General features: G+C 35.5%; 1 protein-coding gene across 4 annotated transcripts in view; it reads left to right on the forward strand.

Annotated features, from left to right (window-relative positions):
• Window positions 1–18,319, forward strand: part of LOC101514755 (uncharacterized) — a 36,880-nt gene extending 18,561 nt beyond the window's left edge. For all 4 annotated transcript variants that reach the window (XM_027337318.2, XM_004513070.4, XM_027337319.2 and 1 more), the window contains exons 14-25: window positions 8,692–8,762; window positions 9,118–9,223; window positions 11,265–11,404; window positions 11,794–11,952; window positions 12,026–12,129; window positions 12,298–12,473; window positions 15,110–15,299; window positions 15,474–15,573; window positions 15,862–16,030; window positions 17,159–17,241; window positions 17,346–17,422; window positions 17,926–18,319. In XM_027337318.2, the coding sequence (XP_027193119.1) occupies window positions 8,692–8,762; window positions 9,118–9,223; window positions 11,265–11,404; window positions 11,794–11,952; window positions 12,026–12,129; window positions 12,298–12,473; window positions 15,110–15,299; window positions 15,474–15,573; window positions 15,862–16,030; window positions 17,159–17,241; window positions 17,346–17,422; window positions 17,926–18,097 (1,547 nt within the window). In that variant the 3' untranslated portion in view covers window positions 18,098–18,319. The remainder of the gene's footprint in view (window positions 1–8,691; window positions 8,763–9,117; window positions 9,224–11,264; window positions 11,405–11,793; window positions 11,953–12,025; window positions 12,130–12,297; window positions 12,474–15,109; window positions 15,300–15,473; window positions 15,574–15,861; window positions 16,031–17,158; window positions 17,242–17,345; window positions 17,423–17,925) is intronic.
• The last annotated feature ends 3,444 nt before the right edge of the window (window positions 18,320–21,763 follow it).

The following is a 21,763-nucleotide window of genomic DNA, read 5'->3' on the forward strand; positions in this document are numbered from 1 at the left end:
GCAATTACATTAATTTGTATTTATTGTAAATACATTATAAATACCACCTTGTGTAGTCTAATTAGACACATAAATTACATATTAGTTAATGGTATCGGTAGTGGTTCAACCTTCAGGATGCTGTCAATTTTTTGTTTCACTGTTTGATGCCCTTTTTCCATCACAAACAGCTGTGCTTTACCATCTGTCACTGTTTCGACAACACCCACAACCAACCACCAAACGCCAGGAATACTCCCCCGAGCACGACATTCCTTTTCCCACCTTCATCCACCTCCAAGCACTCCCTATTGCTTGTTCAGCCGCAGAGTCTCCACATAATGTTCATCAACGTTTAGGATAGCCTTCAAAAGTTGCATCTTATGGGTCCGATTCTTTCAAAAGTACATACCTTAGAGTGAGTCATGTTAGTTCGAAAAACATACCAAGAGTTCCTTTCTTGACAGAGTTAATAAAACGAGTTGCGTCTCCTTTTGCTTTAGTCCATTCTGATATATGGGGTACTAGTTGTGTTGTTTGACGTCTGGATTATCAATACTTTGTTACTTTTATTGGCAATTTTTCTCGAAGCACTTGAATATTTTTAATGAAAAATCGTTTAGTTGTTTTCACAATTTTTCAAACCTTTTGTTCCGAAATCAACACACAATTTGATAGCCAAATTAAGATATTGCAAAGTGATGACACTAGTGAATACTTGTCTACATCATTTCAATCCCTTTTGACATCACAAGGCATTCTTCATCAACCTTCATGTTCTCATACTCCTCAACTAAATGTTGTCGCTAAATGAAAGAACCTACACTTAGTAGAAACAACTCGTTCCATGCTCCTTCGCAACAATGTACCTCTACGTTTCTGGGGAGACACAATCCTCATAGTCTACTAGTTAATCAATCGCATGCCCTCATCTGTTCTTAATTATCAAGTACCACATTCCGTTTTGTTCCCCCAACAACATATTTACTCTTTACCACCGCATCTTCAGTTGCACTTGTTTTGTTCATGATCTCACTATGGGGAAAGATAAACTTGTTGTAAATCCCTCAAGTGTCTGTTCCTCAGCTATGCTTGTCTGCAGAAAGGCTATCGATGCTACTCACCAAATCTTTGGCCATACATTGTCTCTACATATGCTACTCGTCTATTATTTACTTGTACTCTTGACAAGTCAAATCAATCTAGTAAGTCACAATCTTCCTCACCAAAGATCGATAATCTTTCCATTGCACCCACTCGATTCCTATCGTCACCCTTTCCTTCACACTAGATACCACGTCCACCACCTACTTCTCAGTACTCATCGCCTGCTCTGTTGAACACTTCGTCTCTGCATTTTACATTGGAGCTACCCATTGTCCCGCGTAAAGGTAATAAGTCCTCCAAGAATCGTTATCCTATTTATTCTTGTCATGTGGATTATCATCGCTTATGTACACCCTATTATGTTGTTGTGGTTTCCTTGGATTCTGTGTCTATTCCAAGAACTACAAGTGAAGCTATGTCTAATCCTGACTGGTGACATGCAATGGTTGAGGAGATTACTGCTCTGCACTCCAATGGTACTTGAGATTTAGTACCCTTACCTGATTGCCAAACCACAAAGGGTTGTCGATTGGTCTATACCGTTAAAGTTGGGCCTGATGGAAATACCGACCGCTTAAAAACTGCCTCGTGGTAAAAGGATAAACACAAATCTTTGGCCTCAACGACCGGGGTACTTTCTCTCCAATTGTCAAGATTGCAATTGTTCGCCTCATTCTTGCTATTGCTTCTATTCATCAATTGGACATAAAAAATGGCTTCCTACTTGGTAAGTTATAGGAGGAGGTGTATATGGCCTTATGCCCTTGGAGTATAGCATGAGCATATGTGAAGTTGAATAGCTCTGTTTTCTTCTTGCATTCTTCACTGACAACATGCCTCTACGTGCTTGTTTATGTTATTGACATCATTATCACATGATCTTCATAGGTTGTTCACAAAATAGCCTCTATCTAGTTATCACAAAATAGCCTCATAGGTTGTTTAGATTTTAACGAGATCAATATGGTCTTCATCCACAATATCTCACATATCCTATGAGCCTTAGCTCGAAATTTGGCTTTTACAGTTGCTCTTGCTACTGCATTTTACTTCTTACTCTTGCCTGTTCACAAGATTCCTCCCAAGAACTTCTTGTACCCTCAGGTGAACCTCCTATCTAAATTACAGTTGCTCTTGCTACTACATTTTACTTTTTACAGGACCACATTTATAAGTCAACTAGCTTACTACAACATAGTTGGTGTAAAATTTTCAGTTTTAATTTAGTGAAATTAAAATTAATAAATGCAGTTTTAAGAATGTTTTAAAATAAACTTTCACCCCCCTAAATCACAAATTCCAGTTTTTCCAATTTTTGTCCGGGTTTTCAGTTTTTCTACCTGTTTTATATATGGTGGTTTTCCTGATCATTTGGACCGGATACAGACCTAGATCCCAGTCCAACTGGCTGATTCGGCCGATCCGTTCCAGTTTTAATTACCTTAATTATTTTTTGCTATTGTCTCGTTAACCTCACTCATGTTGCTTTACATCTCATTGTGATATGTCAGGTTTTTTCTCGTTCTATTGGTTTTCTCCTTATTTTGAGTTTACCTCTCATCATTGTTATTCGTTCACGTTACAATATCTTAACTATTCATTCGGAAGTCAAAAGCAATAATAGTAATCAATTTATTCTACACGTTACTATTTATTTAACTTTTTAGCTTCATTAATTCTATTCTCGGGTATTTAAAATAAATCGTGTTTGGTTAATACTAGCTATGTTCCTGGGAATTATTTGTTAGAATAGGTATATAGGTAGTTATGTTAATTTTATTCCCATTCTCACGGGAGCCTTAATATCATGAGTTATTTTTCTCAACCTTCTAACAAACATGGGTATATGTATTTTATACTCTTGTATTCCCAGGAATGTTGCCTAACTTCAAACAAGCACATCCTAAAGTACTTTGAAATCTTAAAAATCTGTGTAAGGAATCCATTAAAATCCAAAGTATAAAATCCTAATTCTAAAAAGTCTTTTATTTTCTTTTAAAAAGTTGATACGTTCCTTCAAGTCTCCTAAAATCTTCAAGATTTTAATCAGCATATCATATTGTTGAAAATATATTTATATTTATTACATATCATGTAAATAGGGATAATATCTCCCATATTTATTTCTGTATTTATTGCCTTGAGCTTATATAAAACAGACTCCATTGTGTAGTTCAAACACACGGTTTTACCATATGTCTCTCTCATTTTCTCTTATTCAACATGGTATCTAGAGCATATTAAGAGAAACAACCCTATACCGTGATTACCCCAGGACCCACTGTCCGTTGGTGAGATTTTTTTTCCGGTAAAACCATCTCAATTCCGGTTTACCCTTTCTTTGTCGCTTTTCGTTCAAAAAATCAGTCCACTGTTCATCGCGCGCGGTACTGTTCATCGGCAACAAAAAAAAAACTCTTCCGCCACTGTTTCGCTGCTGGTTTTAGGTAATTGCTTATTGATTATGGCTACTTACGAAAATTTTCTTCGGTGAGTAGAGTATTGTCAGAACTCGAGTTCCGCTGTTTCGGCCGCACAAAGTGGTAATTCACCGGTTTGCATCTCACCTTCTCATAGACCATGGATTCTCGATTCTGGTGCATCTGATCACATTACTGGTAATAAGACTCTTTTCTCCTCTCTCACAACATCTGGTTAATTACCTAGGATAGTCTCAGCCAATGGTTCCTAAACACAGTCTCAAGGGATTGGCACTGTCCAAATCCTCTATACTCTATTAGTTAAATCTGTCCTTTATGTGCCTGGCTGTCCATTTAATTTAATTTCTAGCAGTCGATTGACTCGTTCTCATGACTGTGTTGTCGCGTTTACTAATTGCAATGTTACTTTGCAAGATCGAATATCAGGACGACAAATTGGTGTCGGATGTGAGTCTAATGGCCTTTATTATCTCTCAAACTCATCAACAACATAGCCTGCCACATATTCTCCTCTTACTATACATGCTCAGTTAGGTCATTTGAGTCTTCCCAAACTTCAACAATTAGTACCTAACCTAACCAAATTATCTAGCTTAAATTGTGAGTCGTGTCAGTTAGGGAACACACTGTTAGTCATTCCACTGATCGAGCTAATAAACGAGCTTCCTCTCTGTTTGCTTTAGTTCACTCAGATGTTTGGGGTCCATCTCGTACTATTTCCACACTTGAGTCTAGATATTTTGTTACCTTTATCGATGATTTTTTCCGTTGTACATGGTTATTTTTAATGAAAAATAGGTTTGAATTATTTTCTATTTTTGAACAATTTTATAAGGAAATTAAAACTCAATTTGGTGTATCCATTCGACTTTGCGCAGTGATAATGCCCGCGAATATTTGTCTCATCAATTTCAAAATTTTATGACCTCTAACGACATTCTTCATCAAACATCTTGTGCTCATACACCTCAACAAAATGAGGTAGCCGAACGCAAAAATCGACACCTTATTGAAACCACTCGTACTCTCCTTCTTCATGGTAATGTACCATCTCGCTTTTGGGCGATGTTGTTCTAACGGCGTGCTATCTTATAAATCGCATGCCTTTGTCTGCTCTTCATAACAAAGTCCCTCACTCGATCCTCTTCCCTGGTACCCCTCTTCACTCACTTCCTCCTCGGGTCTTGGGATCTACATGTTTTGTCCACAATCTCACTCATAGTCTTGATAAAATTTCAGCTCGATCACTAAAATATGTCTTTCTTGGTTATGATCGGTCCCAAAAAGGCTATCGTTATTCTCCTAATCTTCGACGATATCTCATATCGGCTGATGTCACGTTTTTTTAGTCTGTTACATACTATGAGTCGCTTCCTGATCCTTTGTCTGCAACTATTCCTCTAGACCTACCAAAGACAATTTTACCTTCTCTTTTACTACTAGAGTCTATTATGTATACCCCGCCTGAGCCACCTCCGGTGGCCCCTCCCATTGTCCAACTTGAGACTCCTCTTATTGATCCTCCAACTGTACAACCTCTTCAGACATACCGTCGTCGTCAACCACCATTGGTTGTACATGTCCCTACACCTGTACTTGATACCGAGGTCATTCCAAACGCTCCTTCACTGCCACCTCCTTCTTTATCAGATCTGACCCTTGATATTCCTATTGCTATTCGTAAAGGTATACGTCCTACTCGTAACCCATCCCCTCATTACATTAACTTGAGTTACCATCTTCTTTCTCCTTTGCATTATACTTGTTTGTCTTCCTTGTCTTCTGTTTCTATTCCTAAATCTCCAGGTGAAGCTTTATCTCACCCAGAGCGGAGACAAGCAATGATTGACGAGATGAGTGCACTTCAGAGTAGTGGTACATGGAAATTGGTTCCTTTACCGGCTGGAAAGTCTTTAGTAGGATGTCGTTGGCTTTATACAGTGAAAGTTGGTCTTGATGGTAAGATTGATCGTTTTAAAGCTCGTTTGGTGGCAAAAGGGTACACTCAAATTTTTGGCCTCGATTACAATGATACTTTCTCCTCTGTGGCTAAGATGGCCTCCTTTAGACTACTACTCTCTATTGCAGCCATCAGACATTGGTCTCTACATCAACTTGACATTAAAAATGCTTTTTTGCATGGTGACCTTGAAGAAGTGTAAATGGAGCAACCACCTGGGTTTGTTGCTCAGGGGGAGTCCTCTACCATGGTTTGTCGACTTCGGAGGTCTCTCTATGGTTTTAAACATTCTCCTCGAGCTTGGTTTGGTAGATTTAGCACAGTAGTGCAACAATTTGGCATGATTTGAAGTGAAGCTGATCATTCTCTTTTCTATCGCCACTCAATCCAAGGGTGCATTTACTTGATTGTCTATGTAGAGGATATTTTCATAACTGGTAGTGATCAACAGGGCATACTCCAGTTGAAACAACATTTATCTCATCAATTTCAAACTAAAGATCTTGGCAAGCTCCGCTACTTCTTGGGTATTGAGGTAGCCCAATCTAAGGACGGCTTAGTAATCACAAAGAAAGTATGCCATGGATATTCTTGAAGAGACAGGTTTGTTGAATGCCAAGCCGGTTGACACTCCTATGGATCCAAATGTCAAACTTCTACCTAATCATGGGGAGCCATTTTTAGATTCAGGGAGATATAGACGATTGGTTGGTAAATTAAACTACCTCACAGTCACCCGTCCAGACATTTCTTTTGCAGTCAGTGTGGTAAGCCAATTCTTAAACTCTCCTTGTCAAGAACACTGGGATGCTGTGATACGAATCTTGAAATACATTAAAGGTGCTCCAGGAAAAGGTCTAATTTATGAAAACAAAGGTCATACTCAGATAGTTGGTTATTCAGATGCCGATTGGGCAGACTCACCCATTGATAGGCAATCCACTTCTGGGTATTGTGTACTTGTTGGAGGAAACTTAATATCTTGGAAGAGTAAGAAACAAAGTGTAGTTGCAAGATCTAGCGCTGAAGCTGAATACAGAGCTATGGCATTAGTACCTGTGAGTTCATTTGGTTGAAACAGTTACTCAAAGAGCTTCAATTTGAAGAGGCAACACAAATGACATTAATATGTGATAATCAAGCAGCATTGCACATTGCCTTTAATCTGGTTTTTCATGAGAGGATCAAGCATATTGAGATAGATTGTCACTTTGTAAGGGAGAAGATCGAATCAGGCGACATCACCACTAGCTTTGTTAATTCCAATGATCAATTTGCAGATGTATTCACTAAGTCCCTGAGAGGTCCTCGAATCAGTTATATATGTAACAAGTTTGGTGCATATATATGCTCCAGCTTGATGGGGAGTATTGAAAATATATTTATATTTATTACATATCATGTAAATAGGGATAATATCTCTCATATTTATTTCTGTATTTATTGCCTTGAACCTATATAAAGCAGACTCCGTTGTGTAGTTCAAACACACGGTTTCACCACATGTCTCACATTTTCTCTTATTCAACACATATAATTAGCATTTGTTGTATGTATTCTTCATGCTATTATAAATAGAGGTGATTGTGGTCTAACTTAGTCACTCAGAAATCACAAATTCAACATGGTCTAACTTAGTCACTCAGAAATCACAAATTATGTGACTAGAGGGGTCCATCACAACTGCTATTTGCGGTGATTGCCTGCTGCCTGCCACCACCTGAAAATAATTTCCATTGATATTCAATATTTTTCCAACACTTTTGGACCTCTTTTTGGTGAGGGCCCTAAGAGATTTATTAGAACTAATGCAACTAGTGACAATATAACCAAATAGATCTTTTATCTAATGAAGTGACAATCCACTTCAATATATTTGCTCCTCTATGACAAACTGTGTTGGAAGCAATGTAAAGAGCACCTTATTTATTGCTTATCAACTTCATTTGAGAGACATCGGTTAATTTTGACTTATCAATTTGTTGGTTGATCCAAATAAGCTCATATGTGAGCTATGTCATTGTAGGATACTTAGAAATAGATTTAGCAACACCCTCACGCTTCTTACTTTTCCAAGAGACGTGAACCACATGCAAATAATGATTAAGATATAAAGATAAACTCCCAACCAACCATTTATTTAAAATTTATAGATATCTTGTCAATGATTTTAAAGTTAAGGTTGGCAAGGCATTGACTGATATATATCGTCACTACTCTCCTAGGTATTTAGTTAATCTTAGCGTTTTCCAATAAGATCTTGATGTTTCGGTGCGGTACAATGCCTGACCGTGACGCCGTGGTTCGCGATAGCGTGAAACAAGATCCCGCTATCTCAGCGTAGTTAATCCCAACGTTTTCCAACGAGATCCCGTTATTATTTCTTCCTTCTCTATTTTGTTGTTTCAACTTTCACTTAGGAAGAAGAGGAAGAAAAATATGCTGATGAAGATGATGCTTATCTTTGATTCCTATCTTAGAACATGCATTTGAGTTTTAATATTTATTATTTTATTACTTTGTGTTAAAGACTTCAATATGCATCATCTTTATTTCCTTGACTTTTGTTGGTATTTCAATGTATGTTTTGACTTAGAGTAAGACTTGTGGATTTTTATTACTAATTATGAATGTTTCAGAGTTTGAGTTATTTGTTAATTTTGCATTAAATATAAGTTTATAATTATTCATGTAAATTGTCCAAAAAATAGTAGTTATCCCGCCCATCCCGGGACGCGCTATCCCACTTTTGGGATTGGCCGCGACGTACCGCTATCTAGGATTAATTATCTAGCTACTCTCAATGTGCCAATTTAAAAGAAAAAGTATGCAACAATTTTTCTGTGCAATTGAGTAATTGACAATTGTTGTGGTGTCTTACTTAATTTTGACTTATCAATTTGTTGGTTGATCCAAATAAGCTCATATGTGAGCTATGTCATTGTAGGATACTTAGAAATAGATTTAGCAACACCCTCTCGCTTCTTACTTTTCCAAGAGACGTGAACCACATGCAGCATCCTCTGATTATTTTTTTTTTCAACGAATTATTGATTTCTTTAATTACTTAATCTAGACCCAGAAACTGCATATGTTTTCATGTAAATTTGAACCTTATTTATTCAGTTCAACTTGCATAGTTTAATTTGTGTTGTCATTCTTTTTTATGCTATTCTATTCTAATTTTCTTGATGCTGATTCCAGAAATTTCAGAAGAAGAAGCTGAAAACCTACTGCAAGATGCTATTCACGAGAAATTTGCTGTATTTGGTGATGTATGTTTCATTTGTATGATCTTACAATGTATTGCATACTATATTGTGCTTCTAAGAATAAGGTTTCGTTCATATGATCTTAGAATCCTTCCACGGCAGTTGATGCCAAAAATGAAAACAAGAAAGTCAATTTTGTGGCTCAAGAGAAATAATTGATGATTAGAAACTATATGCGATAGAAATAAATGTTTGAGAAGATAATTAATTGACTGTACTTCTATGCAGTGTTTCTAGACTTTGATTAAATGGACATGATAATTAGGATGGTTAGAGAAATTTTGGCTTAAACATGTTTGAGATCCTCACTCACTTTTTCTAGTGGAGTTTTTAGTAAGTCAGCTTTTCAATGTTGCAGAAAGACCACCAGGCCATTGACATTCTTTTGGCTGAGATTGATATATATGAGCTTTTTGCTTTTAAACACTGCAAGGGAAGGAAAGTCAAACTCGCTCTTTGTGAAGGTAATATAATTCAAGGTTATTGTGCTTTCTTTTTTAAATTAAACTGTGATAGTGAGCCTTGGCTCAATGGCAAGGCTGCTGCCTTGTGACTTAGAGGTCATGGGTTCAAATCCTCAACATAGCCTCTTTACTTGTGAATATAAGGCTGCGTACATCTACTGTTTACATACCCCACCTGGTGGAAAGTCTTGTGCATTTTTTATTTCAATACAAATTTCCTTGATTTTCTTGGACATAATTACTTTTGTATGTGAGCAAAAAGAACAACTTAATTTACTCAGCAACGGATATGGAGGCCGTACAAATTTGCAAAAGCTTTTAAGAGGGAGATTGCAAAGGTTGCAGTCACACACAGTCGCATGGATAGTGAGAGAGAAAGAGAGTTTCTAGAGAGCTTCAATTGCAAAGAGAGGGAGCTTTCGTCAATCGCAAATAACTGAGGGATGGTAAGGGGACCATGAAATCTTGTTTTTTTCTAATTGAATCGTGAAATCAGACCCATAAATCACCAAGGATCACTCCAACTATCTGATTCACGCTTCAACGATTTTGCATGCGATACAACACGCATGAGGGGGAAAAACGTAAGACAACAATTCCAATCTGAATGGCTGTGTAACAAATGACCCCAAAAATGCAATAATAGGATAGCAAGATAACAACTTTTCCGACATTTCATGGTAACAGTTACCAAGAAGTTTAAGCTCTATATCTTAGAGTAACTAAATTGTCCAAACAGTTCTGGTGTGTTTTCTACAAAAACCCTTGTACCCTCACACAGAAAGAAAACCTTAATGACATTTTAGTTTGCACTCATGATGGTGGTGTGGTACACGATTACGATGCTATCACGCCACAATTATTGTCCAAGACAGTGAACCGCGACACGGCTGATGGCATTGTAGTGGGTAGGGTTGCTTTTCTCCACTACTGTGCGTGATTGATAACCTTGTGGGATTTTCTTATATTGAGTTTTTATATTGAATCTAACTAATCCTTAAGAAACTAACTTGTAAGTTGAGAAGTGCTTCTCTTTGTAATATTTTTCAAGTCTTATTTCTTTTCGATGTGAGACTTCGGGTTTTTCCAATATACCCCCTTACGCCTATTGGGCTTAGTGCATGGATAATTTGGTAGGTGACTCAAATAGATAGACTTCTAATACCATATTAGGTTTTTTAATCTTAGCCTAACTTATCCCTACAAAATCGACTTGTAAGGTGAGGGGTATCACTCTCCTTATAAATGAATAAACTCTAATACCGTATTAGAGATAAGGTCTGAAATGACTTTATAAAGAGTGTCTCACTCCTCACTTTATAAACCGGTTTTGTACGGACAAGTTAGGCCAATATAAAAAACCTAATTTCCTACATGTTTAATCTAGATTTTTACACGATGTTAACAAATGATATGTTTAACATTGATAAGAATGTGCACTATCCAATATATTTTTGATCAAAAACACTAGAAATATAGTTGCTGTTAGCAGAAACAGAAGATTAATAACAAATTCATATTTTTTTCTTGAAAAAGTAACTTCAACTTTTTACATTCTACAATCCATAAAGAAATATCTCAAACTTTCTATCTTCTTTCTAACTTCAATACAGATGTAAACACAATTGCAAACATGAACACTTGTTGAAAATACTAATCTTAAGGACAGTAATGTTTTAATACATAGCGTCAACCATTATAGACACTATGTATGTGTCTGTAGGTCCTATCCATATTAGTATACTAATTCAAAATATAATTGTGAAAAAATGTTGTATATTTAGAGTATATGAGAGTTGTATAGAAATATCCAACATGACACATGTTAGACACCAATATGGTAATCATTTGGACAGTTTGTGTTTCCTTGCATATTAGATGTTCTTGTTAAGCCGTTTCCTTTTATTTCTGATTCAGAGTGCCGTTTCATCTTATTTATTTTTTAACTATCATGTTTTGCAGGTTAGTGCTCCCAAAAGTTTAATATCTATATACTGTATATTTCATAGTTCATACATCCTTAAGTATGTCATAATTTCAGAACTTGATGAGAGGATGCGCGATCTGAAAAATGAGCTACAGTCTTTTGAAGGTGAAGAATATGATGAAAGTCACAAGACAAAAGCCATAGAGACATTAAAGAGGATGGAGAGCTGGAATTTATTCAGTGACACACATGAGGTCAGCTAAATGGTCCGTCTGTATTGAGGCTCATTTGTCGTATCTTTTTAATTTTAAACAATCAGTTTTAATAGGGTTTAACTTTTTTTTTTAATTTTTTTTATGGAAAATAGAATTTGTAAAAAAACAGATTTCTGATTATTTTTAGAATTTACTATTTGTCGCTTTTATTTGTAACCAAAAAGAAAATAGTTCTGCTTTTACATCAAATCTCTGAATACAATTATTTCTGCAACAATCTTAAAAACACTTTTTTCAAAAGGTTAAACAAACAACACATCTCTTATATTGTGGATTTTCTCTAATGAATTTCTGCCCACTGTTTTTTGTATATTTAAATTCTTTTCTAGTTCAGTAGTAGTTTGGTTCTTGAGTTTCCCTCAATGCAGGAGTTTGAGAACTACACAGTTGCACGTGATTCTTTTCTTGCACATCTTGGTGCAACACTGTGGGGATCTATGAGACATATTGTATCACCTTCAGTTTCTGATGGGGCCTTCCATTATTACGAGAAGATATCCTTTCAGTTGTTTTTCATGACACAGGAGGTAAGATGTACATTCCATCATATCGAAAGGCTTGCAATAGTAGAATATTTATGTTCTTGCAATATATTTGCAGAAAGTTGGACACATTAAACAGCTTCCTGTGGATATTGATGCTATAAAGGATGGACTTTCCTCATTGCTAGTGCCTTCTCAGAAACTGATGTTCACTCCACACATGTATGCAGTCTTAAGTGCTTTATTCTGCCTTTGCTTTTCCAACCTCTAATTAGGCATTTTGTCGGTGAAAATTATTTTCAGGCACACTGAAAAATGCTTGATTTATCTATCACACTCCCTTCAAATGTGCATTTTTCCTAGTTTTCTACTGATATAACTAAGTTTCAGGTTACCTCTGTCAGCTGATCCTGACTTAGCAATGGCTTTCTCTATTGCACGACGAGCAGCTGCTGTGCCTCTGTTACTTGTCAATGGAACGTACCGAAAGACAATTCGCACCTATCTTGATTCTTCCATTCTGCAGTATCAGTTGCAAAGGCTGAATAAGCATGGTTCTCTTAAAGGTCTCCTTCTTATGTCCTCCTTTATATGTCATTTGTCTGTACCTGAAACCATAAAGATCTCTTGAATTAAAAAAATAAAAAGGTAAAATCGAAAAGGAATTTTTTTTGTCCACATTGATAAGCTTGTGCATGCACCACTTGCAAGTAGTGCATGGATACACTAGAGGGGCAGAGTTGTAAAATCAACCTCATCTTTTCCACCCCTCATCAGAGGAGACATGTAGCTTGTCCTGTGAACTGCCTCATCACAGTCCCCCCACATGTGGATTCAGATCTACTCAGGTGGCTTCTCCCATTACTCGACTAGCCTCCTCTCAATGCAGGGAAGCAACTGCTCCCTTGTCATATTGGACTCTATGGGTCTCTATCACATGATCTTCATGGTCCACTCCATTCTGCTGCAAGCACAGCCCACCTCCCCTATACTGGTTTCTGGTTCCAAATTGACCAAGCAGGGTTCTGATTTACTCTGGGATCCTTCAAAATACAGATCTGTTGTTGGGGCACTGCAGTATGCCATCATCACAAGACCTGAAATCAGTTTTCTGTCAATTTGTGACATCCCTTCTTGAACCTCACTGGGTGGCTGTCAAGAGGATGGTAAAGTATTTAAACGACAGCTCTCACGATGGCCTGCAGTTATTTCCTGCTACTCCCAATCAGCCCTGCACCCTCAAAGCATACTGTGTTGTTGATTTGGTAGATTATGAATATCACTGATTTCCTTTTTTTAATTATATCTTATGAGTATCTTATGTGAGAGTGAGAAGATGTTTTCTCAGCCTTTAGATTAAAAAGCATGACTGAGATTAAAAGCTTACATTTAAAAGGTTACGTGCGAGCTATCTCTTACTTTCACTTTTGTTTTTGACGAAATCTCATACTTTCACTTATATCTATAAAACTTCCCGGTACTCAATTGACTGCCACACCACATGTACTGTCTCGTCTCCCCCAAATTCAAAACTTCACACCAAATAGAGTTCTTCTTCAACATCCACACTCATGTCTCTGTCTCCTTCATTGACTTGTATCTTGGTAGGTTTGATTAGAAAATTACCGTTTTAGCTTCTCTGTCTGTCTTGCATATTGCATCTGCCCTAAGAAGAAAAGCGTGGTGCATCTGGGAAGACATCTTCGTTGCGTGGTAGAAGAAACAAGAGCAAAGTGTAGAGGAACAAGAGAAAAGGAGAGGCACATGACTTTTTATTTTTGTATTTTCATCGGAGCATCTCATTTTGATCCGATGGCTTATGTTGAATCCTCTCACTCTCACATAAAACAACTTTTCTCACTTGATACATCCCTTATATATATATAAACTTTTTGTGACTATACTAGTTTTAGTATTACTTAGTTATCAGTGGGTTTAGGTTAGCTCCACTGTGGGTGCAGGATAGTGAGCATATAACTACTCCTGCAACTTGATCTTGACAATTCATATTAAGAAAAACAGAAAAATTTCCTCTACTTTTTTCAAGTTTTCTCACTCTATTATGTCATCATAGAGCTACTCAATCCATGGAGGAGCCAATACAAGCTACTCTGCAGCAACCAAATCCTTTTTCTCCTGCACCTTCACTAGGATATACATAAAGGAGATTCAGTTAGTTTATTGGTTGTGGTTGTTATAGGGATATGAAGAAAGTAATAGACAAAATACTTTCATATTTTATTATTACAGGAAAAGAAATTAAAATGGTAATAATGATTAATAATGACAGAATCATAAAATAAAAATAAACAAAATAATATAAAATAAAGGAGAATTAAATTTATGCCCAATTTGACTATAAGTCGCTGAAAATTGTGTCTTGCCAAACTTTTTGTCAGGATATTAATACAATCCTCAAGTCAGTACTATAAATACTGGATCCATTCTCTGGATTGTGCAGCAATTCATTTTCGGTTAATACAATCCTAAACTCCTTTGAATCAAATAAATTTGATCACACGAGTTGTTCTCTTCTCATTTACTTTCATTTGAGAAATTTTTTCTCTTTTGTTACTTGATAAAAGTAGTTAATGTGTTTCCCGGCGAGTTACCGCTATCTCGGTGCGGTGCAATGCCTGGCCGTGATGGTGTTGTCCGCGACAACTTGAAACAAGATCCTAACATAGTTAATCCCAGCGAGATCCCACTATTATTTCTTCCTTCTCTGTTTTGTTGTTTCTACTTTCACCCAAAAAGAAAAGGAAGAAAAATATGCTAATGAAGATGATGCTTCCCTTTGATTCCTATGCTAGAATATGCATTTGGGTTGTAGTATTTAGTTATTTTATTACTCTCTATTAAAGACTTCAATAGGCATCTTTATTTCCTTGTCTTTTGTTGGTATTTCAATGTATATTTTTACCGAGAGTAAGACTTGTGAATTTTTATTGGTAATTATGAATGTTTCAGAGTTTGAGTCATTCATTAATTTTTCATTAAATATAGGTTTATATAGTATCATTCTTGTAATTTGTCCCAAAAATAGCAGTTATCTCGCCAATCTCGGAAGTAGTTATCTCGCCGATCCCGGAACGGGCTATCCCATTTTCGGGGTTGGTCGCGATGCACAACTTAATGGGATTAACTAACTAGCTTCATATTATGATATATGACTAAATAACAATCTTTGTAAACAAATCAGGTAGGCATGCACAATCCAGGTCTATGCTAGAGGTTCCAATCTTTTGGTTCATTTACAGTGAACCATTGTTACTGGACAAACATTTTCAGGCTAAAGCATTATCCAACATGATTATTGTCGTTCAGTCTGAGTCCTCTTCTTGGGAAAGCCATCTACATTGTAATGGTCACTCACTTCTAATGAACTTGAGGTTAGAATCAGAACATACATTTGTGTTTTAAAACTGGTTTTTTCATATAACTTTGAAGATACTCAGCATTAATTGAATAGTTGTATTGAACAATTGTCATAAGACCTTGATTTATGGAACATAAAGCCACTTATCAATTCTTCCATGGTTTTATCCTTCATCTTGTCTATATAGGCAGCCTATAAAACCTGCAGTAGCTGCTACTGCTGAGCATCTTGCGGGTTTGCTTCCCCTTCATCTTGTTTATGGTCAAGCCCATGAGACTGCAATGGAGGTACACTTCTATGTCCAATCTACCTATAATGCATAGAGGGTTTTTGGTCTAATTAAGTCCTGATATGTTTCATTTGTTGAGGAAATTCAATTAATGTGCAATGATTGTTGGTGCGCATGCATGACTCAGTTTAAGGCTTCCCAAGCCCTTCAAAATATTCATTTATTTTTTTTATCATGCTTGTATACTGTGTGCCAGATTCCTCAAATGGTTAGTATTCTAAGTGTGACTTCATTATCAAGTATAGTTGGACTGTAATCTATTAAGATTTATTTCTGACCATGACAGGACTGGATATGGTCGGTAGGATGCAGTCCTTTCTCTGCTACATCACAAGGTTGGCACATTTCACAATTCCAGTCTGATTCAATTGCTCGAAGTTATGTCATCACAACTCTTGAAGAATCGATCCAACTGGTTAATTCTGCAATTCATCGCCTACTAATGGAGCGTACTAGTATCCTTCTTGTGCATTTTTGCAGCCATTAAATGATAGAGAAATTATCCATTCTGAATACAGTTATGAGACCATTTTGTTTCTAATCAATTATTCCATTACCAATAATCTAAGAATTTGAGTTAGGTTTAACTCTAATCCAAAGCCTATTTCGATACCTATGTAGGATTTTGATAGGATCCTGCCTAAGCCCAATCAGTTGAAGGGGATGTATTGGTGGGTGTGAATCATGCTTGGCCCAAGGTTTGGAGAGTTTATGAGAGAAAGAAGAGACACATGAGGGAGTAGGGTGTCAGCTGACTAGTTAGTTAGAATATTCTCACAATAAGAATAGGGTCATGGGATTGGCACAGTCACCCAATGATTATTCTGTTAGAACCTTTACAGTTGGCAGTGTGAGAATTGTTTTTCTCTACTTAGGAGCTTTGCTCTGGTTATTGTATTTCCATTTCATTATAACCCCTCACACCAACACAATGGAGGTGCTGGGGGTTGCAATGTTGGGTTCAACCCTTGCTACTCTCAACTCTTCAAAGTGATGGTGGATAAGGACCACTCATTCTTCCCAGAGTCAATAATTATGCCAACTAATTCTGGTTGAGTAGCATTTTTTATCCAAGTTGAAATTAATTATCATAGGTGCTAACAGAGAAAATGACAGAATTGCGAATGGTTCACTCTGACATGTGGACATCTATGGGAGAGCACTTGTGAACACAAATATCGAGAACATTTGGTGGAAAAAACTGTCGTGGATGTAATAAGTATTTCATGTATAGGTTATGTTTGGCCAGGCCAAGAAGTCAGTTTATAGCTTGTTGAACTAGATCATAAGCTTATTTGATTAAAAAAATAGGAGTATGATAAATAATCTTTTCTCACTGACGTCGAGCTCTTTTTGAGATGTTATTTAAGTAATATGATAATTATTTTTGCCAACTAGAGTCATAGTCAGATTTCCTCATCCATTGCATTTGCCTTGACCCGGAAAAAATACTGAGGCAGATGCTGTTAATGAATTAATAATGGGAACCAAGGCTGCCATTTGTTTCACAAGAATATTTTACTGCATATACTTACCTTGTGATACAAGATGAATTATCTGTTTGAGCTCTTAACAGAATAAAGCTCAAAACACTTTCATGATCTTCCAGTCCCAAGAGCACGAGCTTGTAAACAAATACAATTATGTTGTTAGCCTTTGGAGAAGGGTGAGTACTAATAACTAATTGCTTTGATAAATTTTTATTGATAATTTATTATTATTTTTATTATTAAACAATTGATATCATGATTTTTTATGATGTAATCTCAGGTATCAACTGTTACTGGAGAATTGCGATATGTTGATGCATTAAGGCTACTAAACACCTTGGAGGATGCATCCAAAAGGTTAGACACACTAAACTATCCTGCAATGTTAGACTCTGGACTGCATAAATAAATAGAACAGTTTACCGATGAAAATTATGGATGAAACCAGAATTGGACTACAACAACACATTCACAGGCCCAGTAGGGCCTAACAGATAGTTTCCATTTGAAAAAGTTAACTACTTACCGAAATGGTAGCTACCCCCATTGATAGTGTGAACTTGTGATGTGACTCAAACATTTGTGTTCTTCTGTTCGCATGGCCTTGTACCGTGCGCACCTATAGAAATAAGAACACACATACCTGGCTGTTTTTATATGGTTACACCCTTTTAGAGTTACGGGAGAAAAAGAGGGAGAGTTGCAGAGGGTGGAAAGGGATGAGCACGCACATCAATGTTCTATATTGTTCTTCATTGGTTAGAAGCTGGCCTGTATGTCATGTGGTTTGAGCATCTTCACTGCGGGCCTGTTCCTAATTGCTTATTTTTCCTCTAACACAAGTTTTTTCATTCTTGCAGATTTGTTGATCAAGTTAATACGACCCTTGCCCTTTTCCATCCAATTAACTGCACAAGAGAGAGAAAAATGCAGATGGTGTTTGATGTGACCACTATTCCTGCTTTCTTGATTGTTCTAGGGTGCCTTTATATGGTATTAAGGCCAAGGCGACCAAAACCAAAGATTAATTAAGGTTTCAGGCTATCACTGGGTTTTAATTAGACTGTTACAAGGATTATTTACGGAAAAGGATTTACAGTTATTTTTATACATATATAGTAGATATACTTCTGTAGGATTTTAAGGTGGTTTTTGGACAATTCTTCAGCAAATAGTTATATGACCGTTTACTTTATGCAACAATTTTGCGTTGCAAATTGAGTTATTTAAAAGCTTGTAATTTATTTGATTCAATTCTCACTATATCCGAAATATAACCTATTGTTTGCCGCACTTTTAATAAAAAATTATTAAAAAAGAATAGTTTTTTTTTAATGAATTTGACCAAAACCCAAAAAAAATAAACAAGGGAACAAAAAACAATTGCTTCATTAAAAAAAATTTCAAAAGAAATTAAAGTGACAAGAGTGCAATGCTAACACATAAAATAGGGGAATAAATCAAACTCGTTAAAACTGATGCATTTAGTAAAACAAACTAAATTTAATAGAATGCTGATGCATTTAGTAAATGATGATAAAACATTTGAAATTTTAAAGAATTTCAAATTAAAGGTTGAAAAATAGTGACAGATCAATCAAAGTGTTAAGGACAAACAGATGTGGTGAGTACACATCATGAGTTTGAGGAACTTTGTGCGAAAAATAGAAATGAACATGAAGTGATTGTCCCTATGAACCTCAACATAATGGACCAATTGAAAGTAGAAATAGAACCATCCTAGACATGACTAGGAGTATGTTGAAAGAAAATGAGTTGTCAGATAGGTTTTGAGTGAGGATGCATCAACTACTGTTGATATTAATTGTAGGGCATTTGAGAACTTTTGAAGCTATATGTTTTAAGCATGTGCTAGACCACAAGAGAAGAAAATAACAAGAAAAGTGTGAAGCCATGATTTTAGTTGGATATCATCCAATGGGTGAATACAAATTGTAAGACCCTATTAAAGGAGAATTTGTAGTTATTATAGACGTGAATATAGTTGAGCAACAGTTCTAAGACTAGAAGTAGAAGGCCAACATCACCAGCCAACAAACACACTTTTCGATATAATTGTTGGATGATTGTCAAAACAGTGAAGATATAGTTGAGGACAAAATAGAACCGAGCATAACTCAAAGATCGAGACAGCCACCAACACATTTAAGTGAGTTTGAGGTATACAATGACAATGAGATTGATAACGGTGGAGATCTAGTGCTCTTTGCTCTATTCGTTAATACATAACCACTAAATTTGAAGAAGCAATGATGGAAGAAATTAAGGCAATTGAAAGGAATCAGATTTGGTACTTAACTGGTTTACCTCTAAAACAGAAACAAATAGAAGTCAAAATGGATCTACAAGCTCAAGTTATACCCTTATGGGTCAATTGCCAAATACAAAGTTGGATTGGTTGCCAAAAGATTTCTACAAAGAGGAGGGATAAACTATTCTGAGGCATTTGATCTAGTAAATAGAATTGAGACAATTAGAATAGCACTCGCTAGTGCAAGAGGCTGGTTGATGTGTTAGTTTGATGTCAAATCTTCATTTTTGAATCGACTGCTTAAGGAAGAAATGTATGTTTCTCAACCACTTGCATTTGTGACCAAAGGAAAAAGAGACTAAGATGCCCAGATTAAGAAAAATTCTTTATGGCTTGAAGCAAACTCCAAGAGCTTGGAATAAAAGGACTGACTCATTCTTTTTCAGCATTGATTTCAGCAAATGCATAGTAGAATATGGGATTTATGTGAAGCATCACACTCAAGATGGAAGGCCAACAATGTTCCTACTTTGAACAAGGAAGAAACTGAGGAATTCAAGGTAATCGTGAATGAGTTTGAAATATCAGACTTGGAAAAATTGACCTATTTTCTGGGCATAGAATTCATTGAAACAAAGGAAATGTTGGTGATGCATCAAAAGCAATGTGTAGTGATATATTGAGAAGGGACAACATGGCTGGTTGTAACCTGTTGTCACTCCAGTTGGAGTCAACACCAAGTTAGAAAAAGGAGCTGAAGAAAAAATGGTTGACACCACCTTACTCAAGCAGATTTTTGAATCTATAAAATACTTATGCAACACCAGGCCTGACATATGCTATAGTGTTGGTGTTATTAGCATGTTTATGAAAAATGTAACACTCCAATATTTTCATATATATTATATATGTGTCTTTTTAGTAATTGTCATGATTTATTATTAAATTAATAATTATTCTATGTGTATATAAATTAAATTAAATTTTATCACTCTCAATTTTACCTTAATAATTATAATATTTATTTTTATTTAATTGTTTTGGTGTGACAATTACATGAGGACGATTTATGATATGATTATTTTCTAAGTGGACTATTGTGCTTTTTTTTAATTTGATTAGTTTTGATGATCATGTAATTGATGTGTTAGATATGTTTGTTTTATTTTATTATGTGTGACATACAGTGGTATTCTTGTCTTGCTTGATTTATTTTAGTTGATAAAATATTAGTTAAATTATTTAATTAAATTATAATTTATAGAAGTTATGTTGTTTGTTAGTTTTATTTGCGACCAAATAAGTATTCATTTTAAGAGATAGTATAGAGTTAGTGAAGCTCAACATGTATAAGTGTTTTAAATATATTTTTGGTCCATCCATCTTTAGTATAAAAAAAAAATAATGACATGACTCATTTTTTTACTCTTCTTCATGACAAGATTTTATGACAATTCATGGTGTTGTCTAGGCATAATGTATACTTTATGTACTTGTCTAAACCAATTAAAAGAGGAGATAATATAGATTCTTTCATTCTTAACACTTTTAATTCATTTTTGATAGAAAGGTTACAAATTTAATTATGGGTCATATCTTTTTGTGCAATTAACAGAAGACAAAAAAAAAAAAATTAACATCCTTTGTTATATTTCATGTCTTCCTCTCTCTTAAACCAATATTATAATTTATTTTAATTCTCTATAGAAAGAATTCTAGGCAATTTTTGGTGTCATAACTAATATCAAAAACTATATAAAAGGTAGTCTACACACCTTCCTATTCTATTACAATATCCATTTTTGTTTTCTCCTAAGTACCCAAATTTTCCACCACAAATAAAAGAAAGAGAAAAAAAAAATGAAAAAGAAACATAGTCTCCTACTTTTTTTTTCACACCATCATTATCGCCAAGTTGAATTACAATTTTCTTTCTTCTTGTAATATCATCTCAAGTAAAGTTTGGACATTTGTCTTGTTCTTTGATTTGTGGGGCTTAGAAAGTGTTACTAGGAAGTAAAGCGTCTAAAGGTAAGGGCTTTTTTTCATGCAGAGTTAGGCTAGATATTAAATTAGTGGTTCGTAAGATATTGATATGATGTTTGGATGTCTTAAAAGAAAAATGTTGGTTTTATTTTTGTCATAAAGAATTTAACTAGAATGTTTGATTGTTTCTTTTAAGTAATACATATATCTTGATGAACTTCATTATAGAGTTCTATTTTTATTATTATACCTCGATAATTATGCTTGTAGTGAAAATGTTTAACGCATTACGTGTTTTAGAGTACTTAATTATAAAGTTATAATTTTCATGATGATATCATTAGTAATATGTTTGCTATAATATATTTTATTTTAAGTCTTGACTTTTTGAGTATTTTATATTTAAAAATTGACTTTTATGAATAATATGTGTCTTGAGG

The sequence above is a fragment of the Cicer arietinum genome, chromosome 8, assembly GCF_000331145.2.
Source record: "Cicer arietinum cultivar CDC Frontier isolate Library 1 chromosome 8, Cicar.CDCFrontier_v2.0, whole genome shotgun sequence".
In the NCBI taxonomy this organism is placed as follows: Eukaryota; Viridiplantae; Streptophyta; class Magnoliopsida; order Fabales; family Fabaceae; genus Cicer; species Cicer arietinum.